The sequence below is a fragment of the Linepithema humile genome, chromosome 4 (genome assembly GCF_040581485.1).
Source record: "Linepithema humile isolate Giens D197 chromosome 4, Lhum_UNIL_v1.0, whole genome shotgun sequence".
Taxonomy (NCBI): Eukaryota; Metazoa; Arthropoda; class Insecta; order Hymenoptera; family Formicidae; genus Linepithema; species Linepithema humile.
In genome coordinates, this window is record NC_090131.1 from 12,383,829 (window position 1) to 12,402,657 (window position 18,829).

Genomic DNA, 18,829 nt, shown 5'->3' on the forward strand with positions numbered 1-18,829 from the left:
AAATCAATTTTCAAGATAATTCGATTATTTTTATTAAAATTTGGTTTGCTATATTGGATCCACCTCTTCGTATGTTATCTTTTTGACCTTAAATTTGAATAAAGCATCAATAAATACTTTTATAGGCCAACTTTCATGAAAATTAAGCGAGTAGTTTCAAAAATAAAAGAAGAGCTCTCTATTGGGATCTGGCATGAAGGCTTGGTTTATTCAATATGACGTTAGAAGGGGAAGTCCCAATTGCGCACAGAATAAATCGGACACAGTGCCAATCGGATACAATAAGAAATGGTGGTTGGAATCGGACAGTGATAATCGGACACAGTAGAAAATCGATATGATCCCATGCTCATGTATAAAAATCATAAAAATAGTGCTTTGGAAACAAAACTAGGTCTATAATTATACGGTTCTACATGGGCTTGCAACTTTCCGCACAAAGTAAGGTCTACCCCCATCGCTTTCGATGCGAAACAAAGTCTATAATTATACAGTTTACTCGGTGAAGTCATTAGAAGTAATGTTGTTAAGGTTAGGAAAACTGTCACGAAGTATGTGTCTGATTGAAACCACCGTGTGTCCGTTTCTTATTGTGTTCGATTTATTCTGTACGTAACTGGGACTTACTCGCGTGGAATAGGTTACAAATTCAAATGAAATACATTGTAGTTATATAGTACAAAATGCAATAAATAAGAAAATGTTAAAAATGAATTAAATATTAAATATTAACCCAGTAAACACTAACCAACAATAACATAACATTAGTGTTATCATTTTTCATTTGATGATATAATTGTACTTAAGATATGTTTATAGTTATTTTGTGATATCGTTAAGGAGATCCTGAAGTGTCTGATGTGTCTTCAACGCGAAAGCGTCATCATTTAGATCAGTGCTCGGAATTAGTTCAGCTTTTCAACCGATTCTCGAGGTTGACCCCTTCTGTTTTCTCCTTACCACACGCGTCGCAATCCCAGAAAAGAAGTGCGAGCATCATTTGTTTTCAACGACACCACATGTCAATGTAGTGTAGTAAATTACTAATTAAACAAATACGTATACACGGACATTACGTCGATAATGTCAATCTGATTTTTAGTTTCATCTAAATCAGTGCTCGGAATTAATTCACAATCAATTATTCAGCCGATTCTCGAGATTGACGACTCCTTTCCTCTCCTTACTGCGCGCGCCGTCGAGGTTAGGAGCGGCACTATCCAATTAATGAGTGGGTTCTTCTCTTAAAAGAACTTTGATTATTGAAATTTAAGCAAATTTATTAGAAATATTATTTTTATAATTTTTAAATTTATTATGTAGAAATATTTTAATATAGAGATCCACGTTACCTATGAGGTATTATTGCTGACGCATTTTTTAAAGTAGTTTCCCCAGTAGGCCTATTCCACTGAAAAAAACTTTTTCATAAAAGGCCAAGAAAATTTAATCTTTTTCATGTTTTATTTTTTCAATTAAAAATTCGTTATTTTTTGTCTTATACAGGGTGTCCGGTAATTGCTAAATCACTTCTCGGGTGTAGGTAGAGCGAGTTAAACCGAGTAGAAAAGTCCTTTACCATTTTACGATTTTCGCAATAATTAATGAGGAATTAATTAAAAAATATCAGCCAATTCGTGCGAGTTTAAGAGTGCGGCGAGAAAAGACCCGTGGCAGTACAGCCTACTGTTATTTGATTACTAGGCGCGCAACGAAGCGTTGGAAGGAGCGCTCTACAAATGACAACGGCAACATACGAGCGGTGCGTAACGCTAGATCCTTGCGTTCTAGCGACCACGTAACAGTGGGCTGTCTCTTGTCGCCGTGCGCTTAGACTTGCGCAAATTGGCCGATCTTCTTTAATTAATTTCTCATTAATTATTGCAAAAATCGCAAAGTGGTAAAGGACTTTTCTACTCGGTTTGACCTTCTCTACCTGTATATGACCGGTGGAGCGATTATTGCCAGACATTGCGCGTAGAGCATTTTATGAGCTTCATTTTTTGTTTGACTTTTTCCGTACAATGAACGTTTTCTGAAATAATTAACAAAAACAGTTTTACCTTTGAGGGGGGCTGGGGGGCGGAGGGAGCATTTGCGCCAAAAATCCATTTGGGAATATTATTTACTAGATAAAATAAGTATTTAGGCTGAAAATCAGCCAAATCGGAGGTGATAGTTTTTCGGAAGTTTATCCTTTATTTTTATTTTTCATTTATTTATATATATATATGGGGCATTCTTTCTCAACTTTACACCCATGCTGCCCATTTTCTATTTGATCTAAAAATTTTTGAAAAAATCTTAAAATTTACAGAAAAATGTAAGCTTTCCAATGGCGCGTGGCAAAATTATCAAATTCAATTGGATCATACTTAAAATTTCAGAAAACCGAAAAAAAAATAAAAACGGTAATTATTCAAGTGTAGCGATTATTTATTCGACGTTTTTCTCTTCTAATTAACACTTTCGAGTACTCTGTTTATCTGTGCACTGTCACATGAGTCTAAACTAAAATGGCGGATCCAATATGGCCGCCAAAAATTTAAAAAATGTAAGAAATTGACTGATTTTTATAAAACTTGGTATCAAGGGGTTTTTCGGGTTACTGTATACAAGTCTAAAGTTATCTTTCAAAAATACAAAATGGCGGATCCAATATGGCCACCAAATCATTTTGAAAATTTTTAGAAATTAACGAATTTTTATAATACTTGGTATCAGGGACTTTTTCGGGTTGCTAATAACGAATCTGAAGTCGCATTTCAAAAATTCAAAATGGCGGATCTAATATGAAAACTTTTAAGAATTTGAAAAATTTTTAAAAGTAAGGGAGTTTTATAAAATTTGAACAGAGAGTTTTACGGCCAGCTAAATACAAATCTTAAGTTGGATTTCAAGAACTGAAAATGTTGGATCTAATATGAAGACCAAAAATATTGAAAATTTAGGAAATTGACAGATTTTTATAAAACTTAATACTAGAGATATCTCTGATTCTGATGTCGCCTGAGCTCTTACCCCCTACTTTTTTAAATTTTGATATGAAAAAGTCGAACTATTATCAGCATTGGAATATGTCTTAATCACCATTTCTTTGTTGATTGGGACGAAACAGTGATTTCTCAGAATCTCTGGAACTGGTGGAGTTACATCAAATCGTTTTTTTAAAAATCTTTTTGTCTTTTGGTGCTCTTTGTCATTATATGACAATATACTAATACTTTTAGAATTTTTTTGAGCCCAGTCAACAAGTTTCTCGAATGGAAGAATGGCATCGTTCGGTTTACTAAGGAGGCTAGCTCGCATAGCTTCCCTTTTGAACACAGCACCTACACCGTTTGAAGCACCTTTACCATGTGCAGTGGCATGATAGTTCCATTCCGCTGCAACACCAAAATCCTCTTCGTGATGCATTAGATTCATCATCTGATATTTATTTTTAAAATGCTGTTTTGCCCCATCGCTAAAGTAGATTACTCTTCTTAGCTCAGTAATTATTATTTCCAATTCAGGAATCAGCATCTTTTGTACAGTATATATAGCAGCTGTGTCATGAAGTGTACTATCCGACAAAAAAATAAAACTTTTGTGTTCAAGTTCTAACTCTTTTTTATAGTAATACACGACAGAAAAGACAGTACATTGTGAATTATTAAAATGGAACGCCTGCGATGCATCTTGCACAACATACTTGTAATTCTCAGAAAAATCTAATACTGCAAGAACTTCACCTTTTTTTAAATTCTCTTTTCTTTCCTGGTAGAATCGAGATTGTTCTTTTGCAATGAAAAAATGAGGTTTTAGAATGATAAATTTGTTACAAAATTTATCGACAAATTCCGACGACGGAAGAATTTGCGTCTGAAGAGTTGATCTGTCAGTTGTTGTCCAGACACTGAACTGTATGTGGTGAATACCTTTCTCATCTAAGAGTTCTTTCAAATGTTTTTTTAGTTCAACAATACCAGGACATTTACTGCATTCACCAATATAACAATTTTCATCAGGATTTTTGCACACGATTTGGCGTAAGCAATCTTTATAATCATGTAAAATTACATTGGAATCTTTAGTAAGATTATTTAAATTGACAGAGTCAATCATCAATTTGCAATTTTGATGTATCGTACAGACACAGACCGAATGCGTACCATTCGCACCAGCAAATATACAATGTTTTGGTCGGAGTTGGGCAAATTTACTAAAACTAACATGACAGTCAGGATGGCATTTACTATAAATATCATAAAGACCTCTTAAGAGGATGCTTAAGTCCTACTTTATCGACCGGTATTTTCAATTTTCTGGAAAGTATGGCATTTTTTATTGCTTTGATAGAATTACAAATCCTTTGGTATAAGTAAAGTACACATGCTAATCTTTCGGCAGATAGAGAAATTTAGACCAAAAAATAAAAAAAATTTTAGAAAATTTATCGACAATGTCACCTCAAAGAATTATATCTTTTATATCAAAATTATACTGCTTCAATCTGCAAAACAAGGGTGTGTGCCGAAGAAAAGCGTATGAAACAATAATGGAAAACCAAAAAAATAGAGCTTAAAGACTTATTTTCAAAATGCCATACTTTTCCAGATTTATACAAAGCATGCGTGCAATATAGAAGAATAAGGTAAAAAAGAGCTATAGATTAGTTTCGGGATTTTAAGATAGAGGCGCTATACAGTTCTCAGTGCTATCTGTCGTATACAGAATCTGTTAGGTTAGTTATGTGTGTGTTAGTTGTGTGTGTGTGTGTGTGTGTGTGTGTGTGTGTGTGTGTGTGTGTGTGTGTGTGTGTGTGTGTGTGTGTGTGTGTGTGTGTGTGTGTGTGTGTGTTGTGTTATGTGCTATAAAACCCGGCTGAAAAAAATGGATTGAAGGCACTCTGAAGGATAAAGTGTATATATTACACATAAATTTTGCAACATTTTTGCAAACATTCACATTATTTAGTTACATACATTCATATTCTAATTTCTGTAAAATACTTTTATTCATGTGCTTCATGTGTATATATTATGTATATTATGTGCTCCATATTATACATATTCACATCAAAGTATCTATGTAAAAAGTTAACATCATTTTGTATATTGTTATAATAAATGTATATGTCATATAACTTATATATTATTTATATGACGAATGACATATATCATTTAACACATATACATTATATATATATAAAGCATATGACGTAATAAAAATATCTTACAATAAAGAATAAGACAAGCCAGAGGCGGTTTTCTCGTGGACTGGCAATATAAAATAAGACAAGCCAGAGGCGGTTTTCTCGTGGACTGGCATTAAAAAATTCTTATTCTTCTCTTCAAGCCAGAGGCGGTTTTCTCGTGGACTGGCAATACAGAATAAGACAGCCAGAGGCGGTTTTCTCGTGGACTGGCAATACAGAATAAGACAGCCAGAGGCGGTTTTCTCGTGGACTGGCAAAATAAAATAAGACAAACCAGAGGCGGTTTTCTCGTGGACTGGCATTAGAGAATTCTTATTCTTTTCTTCAAGCCAGAGGCGATTTTTTCGTGGACTGGCAATACAGAATAAGACAAGCCAGAGGCGGTTTTCTCGTGGACTGGCAATATAAAATAAGACAAGCCAGAGGCGGTTTTCTCGTGGACTGGCATTAGAGAATTCTTATTCTTCTCTTCAAGCCAGAGGCAATTTTTTCGTGGACTGGCAATACAGAATAAGACAAGCCAGAGGCGGTTTTCTCGTGGACTGGCAATATAAAATAAGACAAGCCAGAGGCGGTTTTCTCGTGGACTGGCATTAGAGAATTCTTATTCTTCTCTTTAAGCCAGAGGCGGTTTTCTTGTGGACTGGCAATACAGAATAAGACAAGCCAGAGGCGGTTTTCTCGTGGACTGGCAATATAAAATAAGACAAGCCAGAGGTGGTTTTCTCGTGGACTGGCAATACAGAATAAGACAAGCCAGAGGCGGTTTTCTCGTGGACTGGCAATTTAGAATTACAAAAGCCAGAGACGATCTAACGTCAGCTAACAATTTTTAATAAATATAGTCAGAGGCGATCTAACGTCAGCTGACCGTTTAGAAAAAAGAGAGCTAAAGACGATTTATTCGTGAACTGACAGATTTTAAGAAATATTGTCAGAGACGATCTAACGTCAGCTAACAATTTTTAATAAATATAGTCAGAGGCGATCTAACGTCAGCTGACCGTTTAGAAAAAAGAGAGCTAAAGACGATTTATTAGTGAACTGACAGATTTTAATAAATATAGTCAGAGGCGATCTAACGTCAGCTGACCGTTTAGAAAAAAAAGAGCTAAAGACGATTTATTCGTGAACTGGCAGATTTTAAGAAATGTTGTCAGAGGCGATCTAACGTCAGCTGACCGTTTAGAAAAAAGAGAACTAAAGAGGATTTATTCGTGAACTGACAGATTTTAAGAAATATTGTCAGAGGCGATCTAACGTCAGCTAATAATTTTTAATAAATATTGTCAAAGGCGATCCAACGTCAGCTGACAGTTTAGAAAAAAGAGAGCTAAAGACGATTTATTCGTGAACTGGCAGATTTTAAGAAATATTGTCAGAGGCGATCTAACGTCAGCTGACCGTTTAGAAAAAAGAGAGCTAAAGACGATTTATTCGTGAACTGAGATTTTAAGAAATATTGTCAGAGGCGATCTAACGTCAGCTAACAATTTTTAATAAATATTGTCAGAGGCGATCTAACGTCAGCTAACAATTTTTAAGAAATATAGTCAGAGGCGATCTAACGTCAGCTGACCGTTTAGAAAAAAGAGACCTAAAGACGATTTATTCGTGAACTGACAGATTTTAAGAAATATTGTCAGAGACGATCTAACGTCAGCTAACAATTTTTAATAAATATAGTCAGAGGCGATCTAACGTCAGCTGACAGTTTAGAAAAAAGAGAGTTAAAAACGATTTATTCGTGAACTGACAAATTTTAAGAAATATTGTTAGAGGCGATCTAATGTCAGCTAACAATTTTTAATAAATATTGTCAGAGGCGATCTAACGTCAGCTGACCGTTTAGAAAAAGAGAGCTAAAGACGATTTATTCGTGAACTGGCAGATTTTAAGAAATACGTATTTCTTTTAGTTAGTAATTTACTACACTTGTGGTCTGTTTTTGTTTTATCGAATAATCTATAAGGTTATTTCATCTTTTTTTTCGCTATTAAAATTCTATCGTATGGCTGTATGATGTACATACGAGACGAAATAGACTTATACAAGGTGTCTAATAGATATAAATTAGATATGATAAAATCTTTTATTTGAAAAATGTATGTATAATACTATATATCTAATTGGAAAAAAATGTTATATGCTTTCCCTATTTTTATTCTTATGTAATTAATACAAAATAAATAAATAAGTTAATTATTCAATACATACATAAATATATTGAATATAGTTGTCTTTATTTTGTATTTTATATAACTGAAATGATATATACTCTCATTATTTCAGTTATCATCATATAAAATATAAAATAAAGATAATTATTTATTTAATATATGTGTATATGTATATATTAATTAATTGATTAATTAGTTATTTTGTATTTGCTACATAAGGATAAAAATAAGAAAAGTATATGACATTTTTCTTCAGTAATATATATAGTATTTTATGTATATTTTTATTTATTATTTTGTCATATTTAGTTTATATTTATTTGACACCTTGTATGCGCCTATGTTTTCTCGGACATTATATTGCAGCCTTGCGACGAAATTTCAGTCGAGGAAACAAGCGCAAGCATCGTTTGTTTACAAACTTCCGATGACACACGTACACAGACCACACGTCAGTGTAGTGAGTTACCACTACAAACAAATGCGTACACACGGACCTACGCGGCGTAGGCTACGCCGATAATGTCATTTTATTTTTAGTACCATCGAAATGATGGCGCTTTCGCGTCGGAGTTCGCCCGTCACTTTAGCATCCTCTTAATGATCCCATGTTAATGCATTGATTTTATGACCAATTTTATTGCCGTTGATATTTGCATTGCAAGTTTACCGTAATTAATACATCATGGTTACAAACATATTGCATGTTCTGATTTTTTACATACCTTTATACCTGATTTTTTACATATCTTTAAAAACGTATTACAATCAAATGTTTATGTGCTGTGTGAAAAAAATGGAATAAAGTAGCAAATAATGTCAGTATGATTTCATATTATTCTATTGTAATAGTTAAATAATTGATATTTAGAAATCATTATCTTATTAACGTTACTTGCCATCTTATTGAATTTTTTACCCATATGCAGTATCTTTAAGATCATAATAAATAGTTATTATTTGTAATAAAGTTATAAACTTTATAATTGAAGAATATTTTATTTCCGTACGTACATCATAATTATTCAAGCTGTCGTGTGTGTGATAGCAATTATCATAATTATTCCAAATTTCTAAAAATTTTTTGCGGATAGTACGGTTTCGACTGTTCTTTAAACTTTGATGGAAGAATTATTTGCATTGCATTTCACGCAAAAAAATGCGAGTCACGCGAAAAGGCTGAAAGATAGCATAGCACTTGCTCTAATTAAGATCAAATAGCGATTAATGTCCCTAGAGCTGCGGTTATTTCAGCCTCGAAAGGACAACAAAACACGAACCAGCGATTAGTAAAACGATTGTAAGGCTCTACACGAACTTAAAAGAGGCACCCAGTGCAATTTTTCTTGTCGGAGTACTAAGGACAATGCGCCACGGTTGCGTCGTCGGATCAACTTGTTCGTGCGCTTCTCGCACTCGGTGACCCAGATTCACATAGCACGAGAAGTGCAATCTGAGAAATCGAGTGCTACGAGTTTTTACGTATTATCGACAATCATGACTCCGCTGAAGCTGGACAATTGCTCGACAAAAACGTCAGCAAGTTCACGTAAGTTGTTTTTAGTTCTTCAATAAGAAAAGCAACACACACATTCTATAAATTTAATCTCGAGTAGATTTTATTCTACGTGCAAAGTAGACTCTATTCGAACTTTACGTCGAGATAAATACTTGCGCCAAGATGGCAAATATTAAAATTGGAAAACTCTGAATATTTTGAAGAACAATGCTAGTTGCTTTCTGTCGGTTTCGGAATACTTGATATATTCGTCTGTTTATCTAAGGACAAGAGGATGAAGCGGCTGGGGTCAAAGACAGCATCAAGTCGTACTTACCCTGTTGTTGAACCCGCGACCCACGCGCTCATCGTTGACCCAGATCTGCCATTCGCCGGTGCGACCGTTCCAACTCTGGCAGGAGTGGTACCACTTGTTAAGTCTCAGCGGATAATTCAATCTGTACAAGTTGTGGCCGTTGATGTTGAACATGTAGTACGAACTCCTTGGTGTGTTCGCGATCCATGACAGTATCCCCCGCGGTTGATCACCAACTGGAGGTCGAGGGTGCAAATTAACTCGTCTGCGAGGGAGAGAGAGAAAGGGAGAAAGAGGGGTGGTTTTTCTCTGCACAAGTAGAGTAGATGTAACATTTCCGTTAGACTGGTAACTGATGAAATTATCAACAGTTGTATATACAAGTATACACAAGTATACGACTGTATGGTTTCAAATGTTACGTAGTTCGCGTTTTTATGTTTTAGTCGCTATCACGACTTAAACAATGTTAAAACAATGTTAAAACAATGTTAAAACAATGTTAAAACAATGGAATGAAAATGCATAAGAGCTTTAAGCGCTTAAATTTCAGACAATTGTTGAATTATTTCTCCATTTAAAATTAATAAAATCTTAGTTTTCATTATTTTAATGCTATTTTTAATTAACGTTGTAGTAACCTTTGAAATTACAGTACATTTTAATTTAATTCTTAGTAATATTATTTGTATAACAACTTTTTGAACTTGTTATATAAATTTTAAATAATTTTGCAAATAAACTTTTTAGGACCTAATTTATCACATGAATAATTCACGACTTGTCCAGATTAAGAAAATTTAATATCTGTTTTATTTAGGAGCAATTCAATTTCTTTCTTTATATTAAAAATTTCAAAATCCATTACATTAAAAGTAAATTTATTTTTTATCATTATCGTCTCCGTAAAATGTCTACAAAATTACCTATAGACTCCCTATGATACATATCAAGATATTTATATTTCTCTGCACAATGATTATATTTCCAATGTATCGATTGATTCTATAGACCGAGAACCGTTTTTAGACGCGATACAAAGGGAGGGACTTATTGTTGATATATTTATGACACTGTGCATATCTGCCTATTGTCACGTTCACTTGCGCCTCGGAGAAAAAAAGGAAAGCAACCTACGCGCGCGCGCGCGCGCGCGTGTGTGTGTGTGTATGAGTGCAACTTTCTACCCGGCACAAAAACCGCAAACCGCGTAGAAATCTTTCTAAAATTGCATATTGAAAAACATAACCAGACAACTTTTCATTGTTCGCATGCGAATAATAATGCACGGGCGTGAATCAATTCTTACGACGGCGCGAAGGGTGACGGTGCACGACTGTTACTTATGAAGCTAGCCACTAATTTGCAAAAAGAAAGAACACTGTGTAAGAATTGATTACGCAACTGAACTTTTACACTACGTATAGCAGTTAATGGTTATGTATTTTCACGTTAAATTGATATTTGTTACATCACGTATGAATCTCGTGCTCTAAATTCGCTAAAAATCTTTTCACAAAATTTTATTTTACATTTATTGCATATAAAATTAATTACGATGGAAAATATTTTAAGAAACTATTGTAATGGATTTTAATAAATGTGTGCATGAAAACAGCAATATTTTAAACGTTAGATATAATTTGTTCACCAGCTTATTTAACACAAACACATTTACACAAGTGTAAACACTTGTTATACAGTCAATAATACTAAAATTTAAAATCTATGTTATATTGAACATTAGATAAGCAGCAAAATTAATTAATTAACAAATTAATTAATAAATATATTGATGTTTATATATCAAACTTTGCAATTTTGACATTAAAACATTTTTGTTACGAAACACAGCGAAATGTTATTTCAAAACAACAATTTCTACGAATGGAATACATTATTTATAATAATTTCTAATAATATTTTGACATAGAACTGTTAAAAACACATACTATATATTTTTGCACCGTATACATGCGCAAAAATATCGTGGACATCGTGTGTCCATTTTTGTAAACGCTGACAATTGAATCCCCCAGTCCGTTCATTTACAAGTTTATTGTTTGCTTATCCGCAGTTTCCGCTGCGTTAGTAAACAATATATCAATTATGCGAAACTAGGTCAACGGCAAATTAATGCATGACGTAAAATTCGTTAATCAAACACGCACCTAATGTCGCAATTTAAGGTCGAGTTTACCCAGCATTTTTACAGCAGTAACAAATTTTCAACGTGAAAAAGATTTGTTCTAGTTTTTCTTCTATGTATTGCTTTGACAAATAGAATATATGATTCAATTATTACATTTGCAAACTTGCTATTCATTTTCTTGTGTTTTAACATGAGTAAGTCTTGTGCTTTCATTACTTTATTTATACATTTTCGATGATTTTAAGACTTTCACGTAAATGTCAAGCATTTCATGTAAATTTTAATACAGATATTAAATATTATATTTTAGATTTTAGTGTTTGTTATTAAATACTAATGTTTATTATAGTTAAATAATAAAATAATAGCAATAAGTGTTAAATAAGTAATAAATATTGAAAACTGAGTTAAATTGTATTCTATTTAACATATTACAAATTAATTTATTATTAATTTTTGCTAAAAAAATTAACTGAAAATTATAATCATGCATTCTATTTTCGTTTATTGGTGATATGAAAAGTTAAAAACATATTGCAATTAAATCAATGAAAACCGTATTTATAATATTATTACACGATAACATGCGCGGCGTACTTTCGGCAATCAATACGGCGGACTTTCGTTTCCACGTATTCGATATATTTTTTGTTGTGATAAAAAATGGAAGGAGAAAGAAATGGGTTTCGGCGTTGCGCAAAAAGCTTACCTGCGTAAGAGAACAAGGGATGGTCGTTGGAGTGATTGTAAAATTTCGTCCACATGCAAAGGGTAAACTCTTTCATGTTCGGCAGCTCTGTCTTGTAGTGGATGTACTGCAAAAGAGAAAGAAGTGTATATATATATATATATATATATATATATGTATATTGTTAGATTGCATCTCGATGAACAACACAGCGCAGGTGACGTTAATTTCACCGTCTATCACGATTCAGATTGTCGATACTCCTGGTGTCGGAGCAAAGATTAATGCGCTGTGTGTGTGATTTAATCATCGAAATGTGTACCTTGCCGGTGTATGTCACTCGCATTATATCGAGTCTTACATTATTAATCGTCGATTCCCGCAGCTCCGCCATTTAAAATGCACGTTAAGTAAACGCTGAGCGCGTGCAAACCAATATTCGCCCTTCAGGCGCGCGATCGAACAGACGTAATCAAACAATCGTGGCGTGTGTTAAGAGAGCAACTGTTATCCGATTCAATGTGGATGAGAATTTGATGAGAGTTTGAGCTATATCGCTACGAGCCACTAAACGGTCTGTCAATGTTGTCTAATTGAATACAGAAACGTCTCTGTTTGTGAAGGAGAATAATTTGAGAACTTAGAAAGAGGAAAAGGGTCTTTGCTGCAATAAATCGCAATTATTAATTATTTATTTTAATTTGAGAAAAAGCTACAATGATTACCGATAAGCTACAATGCTTAAGATTAATTAATCACATCGGCTATTATTAACGCGATACACTCTGTGATCAATGCAAAGATATATGAGCTCCGCAGACAGAACTCTGCTCCAGGATATGCATCGAATACACATCAATGAACAATGCTCGCATTTGTGCTTTAGGCAGTGAAATTGCCTCTTGTATACAGAGTTAGGATACAATAATTGACAACCGAATACTGTGTTTATTATGCAGCTATGTGTAAGAGGCAATTTTTTTATCTAACAACATAAACGAATAATAATAATTTTTTATCGAAAAATATTGAATAAAAAGTTGTTTAATTTTTTTTCTTGAGCAATAATAAAAATTTATAACATATGTAGTAAATGAAAGAGAATTTTCCAAAAAAAAAAAATTTATTTTAACATTTAAATGAATTACAATATTTTTAATATTATAATAAATTTTATTTAGACTACGCATTTTGTCGTGTTGCAAATAATATTTATAAAATTATCGTATTTTAAACTAGAATACTTTTTCTCTGTGTACCTGTTTGTATCCTCATCTTATCATTGTTTTTTTCCTTTATGAAAAAATTGCAATTTTTAGCCTATATTATTTTTCAAATAGAGATGCAATGCCCGCCGAAATATAATCGCGATTCGAAAAGTTTCGCGGCGAGGACATTACGATTTGTATAGAATGTTGTTTTTTTCGCACGTTTCATATATATAAATTTACTCTCCAAATCTTTACGTAGCAATGCTTTCTTTCAAAAATGTAGGAAAGAATGAATTTTTTAAATCGATGTTTTTTAATACGTCATTATTATATACGCCCTCCTTAAAGCGAATTCCTGAATTTATCACGGTTGACATAAGCGTGACTCGACACCCAGGCAGACGCACGACCAAGTATGTAAACGCTTTTTCACGGCGATTGCATGAATATACGGTCAATCGATTACGTCGTACGGAAATCACTTTTTGCACGCCATAATTTCTCGTATAGAAGGCCGCTACGGATAATGGATTTTGTAGCCAAAAACGGCTGCAGGCTGCAACTATGACTGTGATCAAGATTGTAACGGCGGCGCACGTTCAGATCCTTTTATGGTCGTCAGCTCGTATAAACTTGCGCGCCTGTTCAGCTGGCTTTACACTGAGACAACATAGCCGCATGCGGCCGCATTCTACATCGCATCTATCTTTGAAAAATCAGCATCTTTTTCTGTCGCACTGTAACGCCGCATGCGGCTTGATTGCCTCAGAGTGTAACGCCGACTTTATGTACAACGTGTCGTAGATATACACGCGCGTCAATGTGCATACGTTCGCATTACGTTCGGCACGGCACTTGACAGGTAATGTTTCAGACCGACCTTCTAAAAGGGACCACTAAATTTGACGGGTGGGATAAAATATCTAATCGTAAATATCCACGCGAAACGCTCACTCAATTTCCCGACAGGTGCTTACATTCAAATGATTTATATCGACGATTCTCGTGACTTATCGGCACGTCGGACGATAACCGTCACAGAATCAGTCATACACGTTTTTCTTCTCAGATATGCAAAGTTATTGATACCTAAAGGAAAATATTGTCGTTCGATAAAGTAGATTTTCATCAACGCATTCGCGATGCTGCTGATTAATTTTGAATATAAAAAAGTTATTTATAATTTTATTTTATACAGAACGAAAGAATCCGCGGATATGATTAATTTATTGAGATGCATAAACAGCCTGCCTTAAATAGCAGCCTTATGTTTCGAATTACGGTGCTTCCGCCGTAATAAAATCAATTTCGCTCCCGTATTTGACTGTTATTTTACGCCAGACATAACGTTGTCATTTACTTAATGCCATTTTCGTTTCCTCCACATGTGATAAACTCAATTCACGAAACGCATTTCCACCTTAGTGACCGCGCTTAATATCCCGTCCGACAGTATCGAACATCGTAAGAGCCGTTAATTGTCGACGAGGAATGAAGTTGATGGGCGATAGTATTGCGCGCCTCGTGGAAAATGATCACACGTAACGACCGTAGAAAGTCATACAGAGAACAGACGGAATGCCTTTTGTTCTGTTCGATCCATTATACGATCTGTGATTTTGCGACAGTCTCTTTTATACTCTTGCGGTTACAATTACGCTCGCCTGGCGTCCAGCCTAAACGATATCACTTGGCACTGGATGATTCGTAGATGTTCATGGATAAAAGAAATGTATCTTGACTCTTGCGTTCACATTTTATCGCGTTTGATTTTATCATGCTGATCGCATCCGTACATTAGTTTTAGTGAGAATTAATTATCTTGATTGATATAGCAAAATTCAAATATTATTTTACACGTTTGAAATATTTTCTATTCTTGCAGATATTTTATTTTATTATTTTAAATTATCGATTGTTTATTGAAAACTAATTATAATTTTTGTTAATATATTTTATTTATTTATAAAGATGTTTATAATGTTGATACCTTTAATAAACCACTTGATTATAAGTGCTATAGGATGACGTAAAACTTTGCATTTTAATAGCAGAGATATTAATTATTTTACTCTCACTTGTTTAAACAGGAACGAGTAGCCATACGGTGAAGGCCATTCTAAATGAACCGGAGTAGTTTAACTTCCTTTTTCCTTAAATAAATAATTTGTTGTCCGTCACGTGAGAAATATTTCAGACGTCCAAGCATAAACGTAGATAACTTTCCGCGATAACTTCTTTCATCGAACGTATGATGTAACGACAATTAGATATTAATCTGTGCTTAAATGTAATGTAATATAATATAATAATATAACAATAACAAAATATGTATATTAACAAAAATAATAATTAACAATTTTCAATGAAGAACCAATAAATAATCGATAATTTTAATAATAGAATAAAATATTTGCAATAATAAAAAAAAGGATAAATAATATAAAGCAAATAGAGCCGTAGCTGGATCTCAGTGCACAATAATTTATTTTAACATTAAACGTTTTCGAATGATGTTCCGAATCGATGGCCGAAACATTTGACCATCTAAAAGCGCTAAGATCACATTTAAGCGTTTAATGTTAAAATAAATTATTGAGCACTGAGATCCAGCTACGGCTCTATTTGCTTTATATTATTTATCCTATTATAAAATAATGGAAGAGCCTTCAACTATTATTAATTATTGTTATTAATAAAAAAAGGTATAAAAATGTTAAATGACATTAGAATTTCGCGATATCAATCAAAATAATTAATTTTCGTGAAAATTAATTTACGGATCTACGGATATAATATTTCTGAATGTAATTTTTTAAAATGGCAATTGCTTCACGTAGTTATTCTAAAATTGGTACAAAGTTGTATGCATTTTACGGCTGAAAGATAATGCAACTTTGCTCATTTCCTTCATCACTCTTCAGTGACCTTGACAATTGAAAATGCCAAGAATATTGTCGTAGATCAGATGAGCGAGTAATTTGCCCAGATAAAACGTTCACTTTCTCGACTCGCAAGTTAGAAGACTCGCTCCCATGTATTTTGCATTTAACGAACTGTACAGAACACAGTGACGTCTGCACGAACGTCGGAAACCGATTAAGAAGGCGGTTGACGATTGTGGATTGCGGATGCGCGCGCAGATCGGCGATAAATCAGAACTCGTTCTGCGAGTTCTCCGCGCCCGAAGGAATCGTGAGCGCGTATTCCGAGAGAGTGTTTTCTCTTACTTTCGTTGGCCGCGACACGCGTATCATTTCGCTTGCATCGCGAATCTCCCGGTCGAATGTGATGCCAAGCTGCGCTCTCTCGAGCGTGAAGAGCGGTTTCGCGTAGCATGTGAACGACAGAATTTCGCGTGTCGGTCACACGTGAGACGTGACTCACTTTATGTTTCAAAAAGGGTCGCTCAACGACGTTGTCGTGCCGCGGAAATTGCCGTAAATTCCGGCTATTCATTTAACATAGACGCACACTTTGTTAGAAAAAAACTTTCTCAATAAAAAAAAGTTCAAAGTTGGTAATTTTTTAGTGCATTGTATACATATTAAAATTCCAATAAATTAAATTTGTAAAATTTATTATTATTTTTATTTATATTATCAACTGCAAATTTATATATATAACATAATTATTCCATCCAGAAATTGCATAATGACAGAATCACAGTTTGGAAAACAAATTGTATCATATGACCTCGACATTATATTACAAATTACATTAACTTTCTAATTGCATTGTCTAATTGCTGGCATGTGAACCAGTTTGTGTCAAACAATGTCGAGAATAATCCATTTCCTAATACATCGTACACGTGTATGGATATGCAACAATATCAATATCGCAAACTAGAACAAACACTATTCTATACCTTGGAAAACAAACATTCTACAGCATCTATATTGACCGTCTATATTCGCTGTGATTTCTCATCTTACGTCTGTTTCTGTGTACGCACAATGTCTGATTCGACTATTTTTCTTTCTATTTCTATTGACATCGATTACTCCGATAGCATATTATTAATTTTACGAGTAGCCTGTAAGAGAGATAATATGTTTTCTTATATCTCAAATGATTTCGATCGTGTTTTCAAAATTAATGATAAATCTCAGAAACAACTTGGAACAAAAATATATTGCATTTTATTCAAATACAAGTTCCAAACAAACATATGCATTCACACTTTATAATTATAATTATGTTTCATTAATCTTCATCGATATTTTAATTTTTTTCTTTTTTTCTTTTTTTCTTCTTCTAGTAGGATTTCCAATTTTTAAAGTCTCAAGGACTTTAAAATATTCATTATATTATTTTATTGTATTACCTTGTATTATTATATAAAATTTATTTACCTTGTTAGAGTGAGGAGGATCTATGTATGCTACTGTCTCGTCTCTAAAGACTATTAACGCCATGGAGCGCTAGTTATCTTTTCTTTTTCTTAGCGAGTTTCCTTTCTGTGTATTCAACTTGTTTATTATTAGGTTCCTATAACAACGATCATGAGTAATGTCCACGTACGCGCCTTTCTCGCCGTAGTCACAAATGAGTGTATAAACAGACAGTGCTAAATCTAATAAACGCTTTATTCTAAATTCTACAAATTTGTGTCCTACGACCTAGCGTTTTCCAACATACCTAAACCACTGTCTAATGACACAATGGAAGAAGTACATAAGTATTTTCTTCATCATAAAACAGAAGTTTTACCAGAGAGTAGGTGACTTAGGTCATTGTCAAAAAATAAGTATAAATTGAAATTTGTTTAACAAAACAATTATCAATGCCAGTTCAATTTTTAACTATTTTTTAAAAATGGCTCCACATTATTATAATGTAGATCGATATAACACTAAGTAAATAATAAATTTAATTTTTCAAAATTTTGGGCTTAGTTTATTTTCATAATTACTAGCAAATGAGCGAACATTATATTTGAATGTTAATCGATCTTTTTTTTCTCACATTGAAACATGATAGCAGAAATTTTCAAACCATTTTTTTTTATTTTAACGTTTTGACGACTTATCGCAGAATTAATGTTTAAATTTTTGACCGTGTTAAAATTTATTTTTTGTTTATTTATACCTATATAGCGCAAATTTGATGGAAATACATATCATGTCCAGTTTACAATTTAAAAATTCATCGCCATACTCGCTGACCTACCTCAAAATACAGCTGCTGGTTCATTGCCACCTTGTAAAGAGAACACTGCTCTTGGTCGTGTGACAACAGCAGATGAGAGTTGTCCACGTCGTAAAGCGTCTGCGTAGGCGCGTTTCCGAAAATCGATGCCTCCTGATGCAGTATACCCGCCGTGCCGTCGGCGTGGACGGGCGCGATCGGTCGCCAAGACGACGAGATCGCTTGTATCTCGCGCGTGAATAGCGCAATGAGAATAGCGCGCGCAAACAGGATCAGCATCATTTTCAGGCGGCTTTCAAGCTACCTAGAAAGCCGAGAAAGATTAATGTTTTAGTTTTATTTCGATTTCCTTCATCTCACTCGTTATAATTATTTATACATACATTTGTAATGTTACATCCTTTACGTTTTAAAGTGCGTTGCGGTTATT

General features: G+C 33.8%; 2 protein-coding genes across 2 annotated transcripts in view; one reads left to right on the forward strand and one right to left on the reverse strand.

Annotated features, from left to right (window-relative positions):
- The window catches only part of LOC105668643 (uncharacterized), a 472,083-nt gene that overhangs the window by 348,044 nt on the left and 105,210 nt on the right, over positions 1–18,829 (forward strand).
- Positions 1–18,829, reverse strand: part of b6 — a 37,883-nt gene that overhangs the window by 9,975 nt on the left and 9,079 nt on the right. Inside the window, exons 2-4 of the mRNA XM_067354106.1 lie at positions 18,421–18,703; positions 12,056–12,161; positions 9,216–9,430 (exon numbers count right to left, since the gene is read on the reverse strand). Coding sequence (XP_067210207.1) covers positions 9,216–9,430; positions 12,056–12,161; positions 18,421–18,681 — 582 coding nt within the window. The 5' untranslated portion in view covers positions 18,682–18,703. The remainder of the gene's footprint in view (positions 1–9,215; positions 9,431–12,055; positions 12,162–18,420; positions 18,704–18,829) is intronic.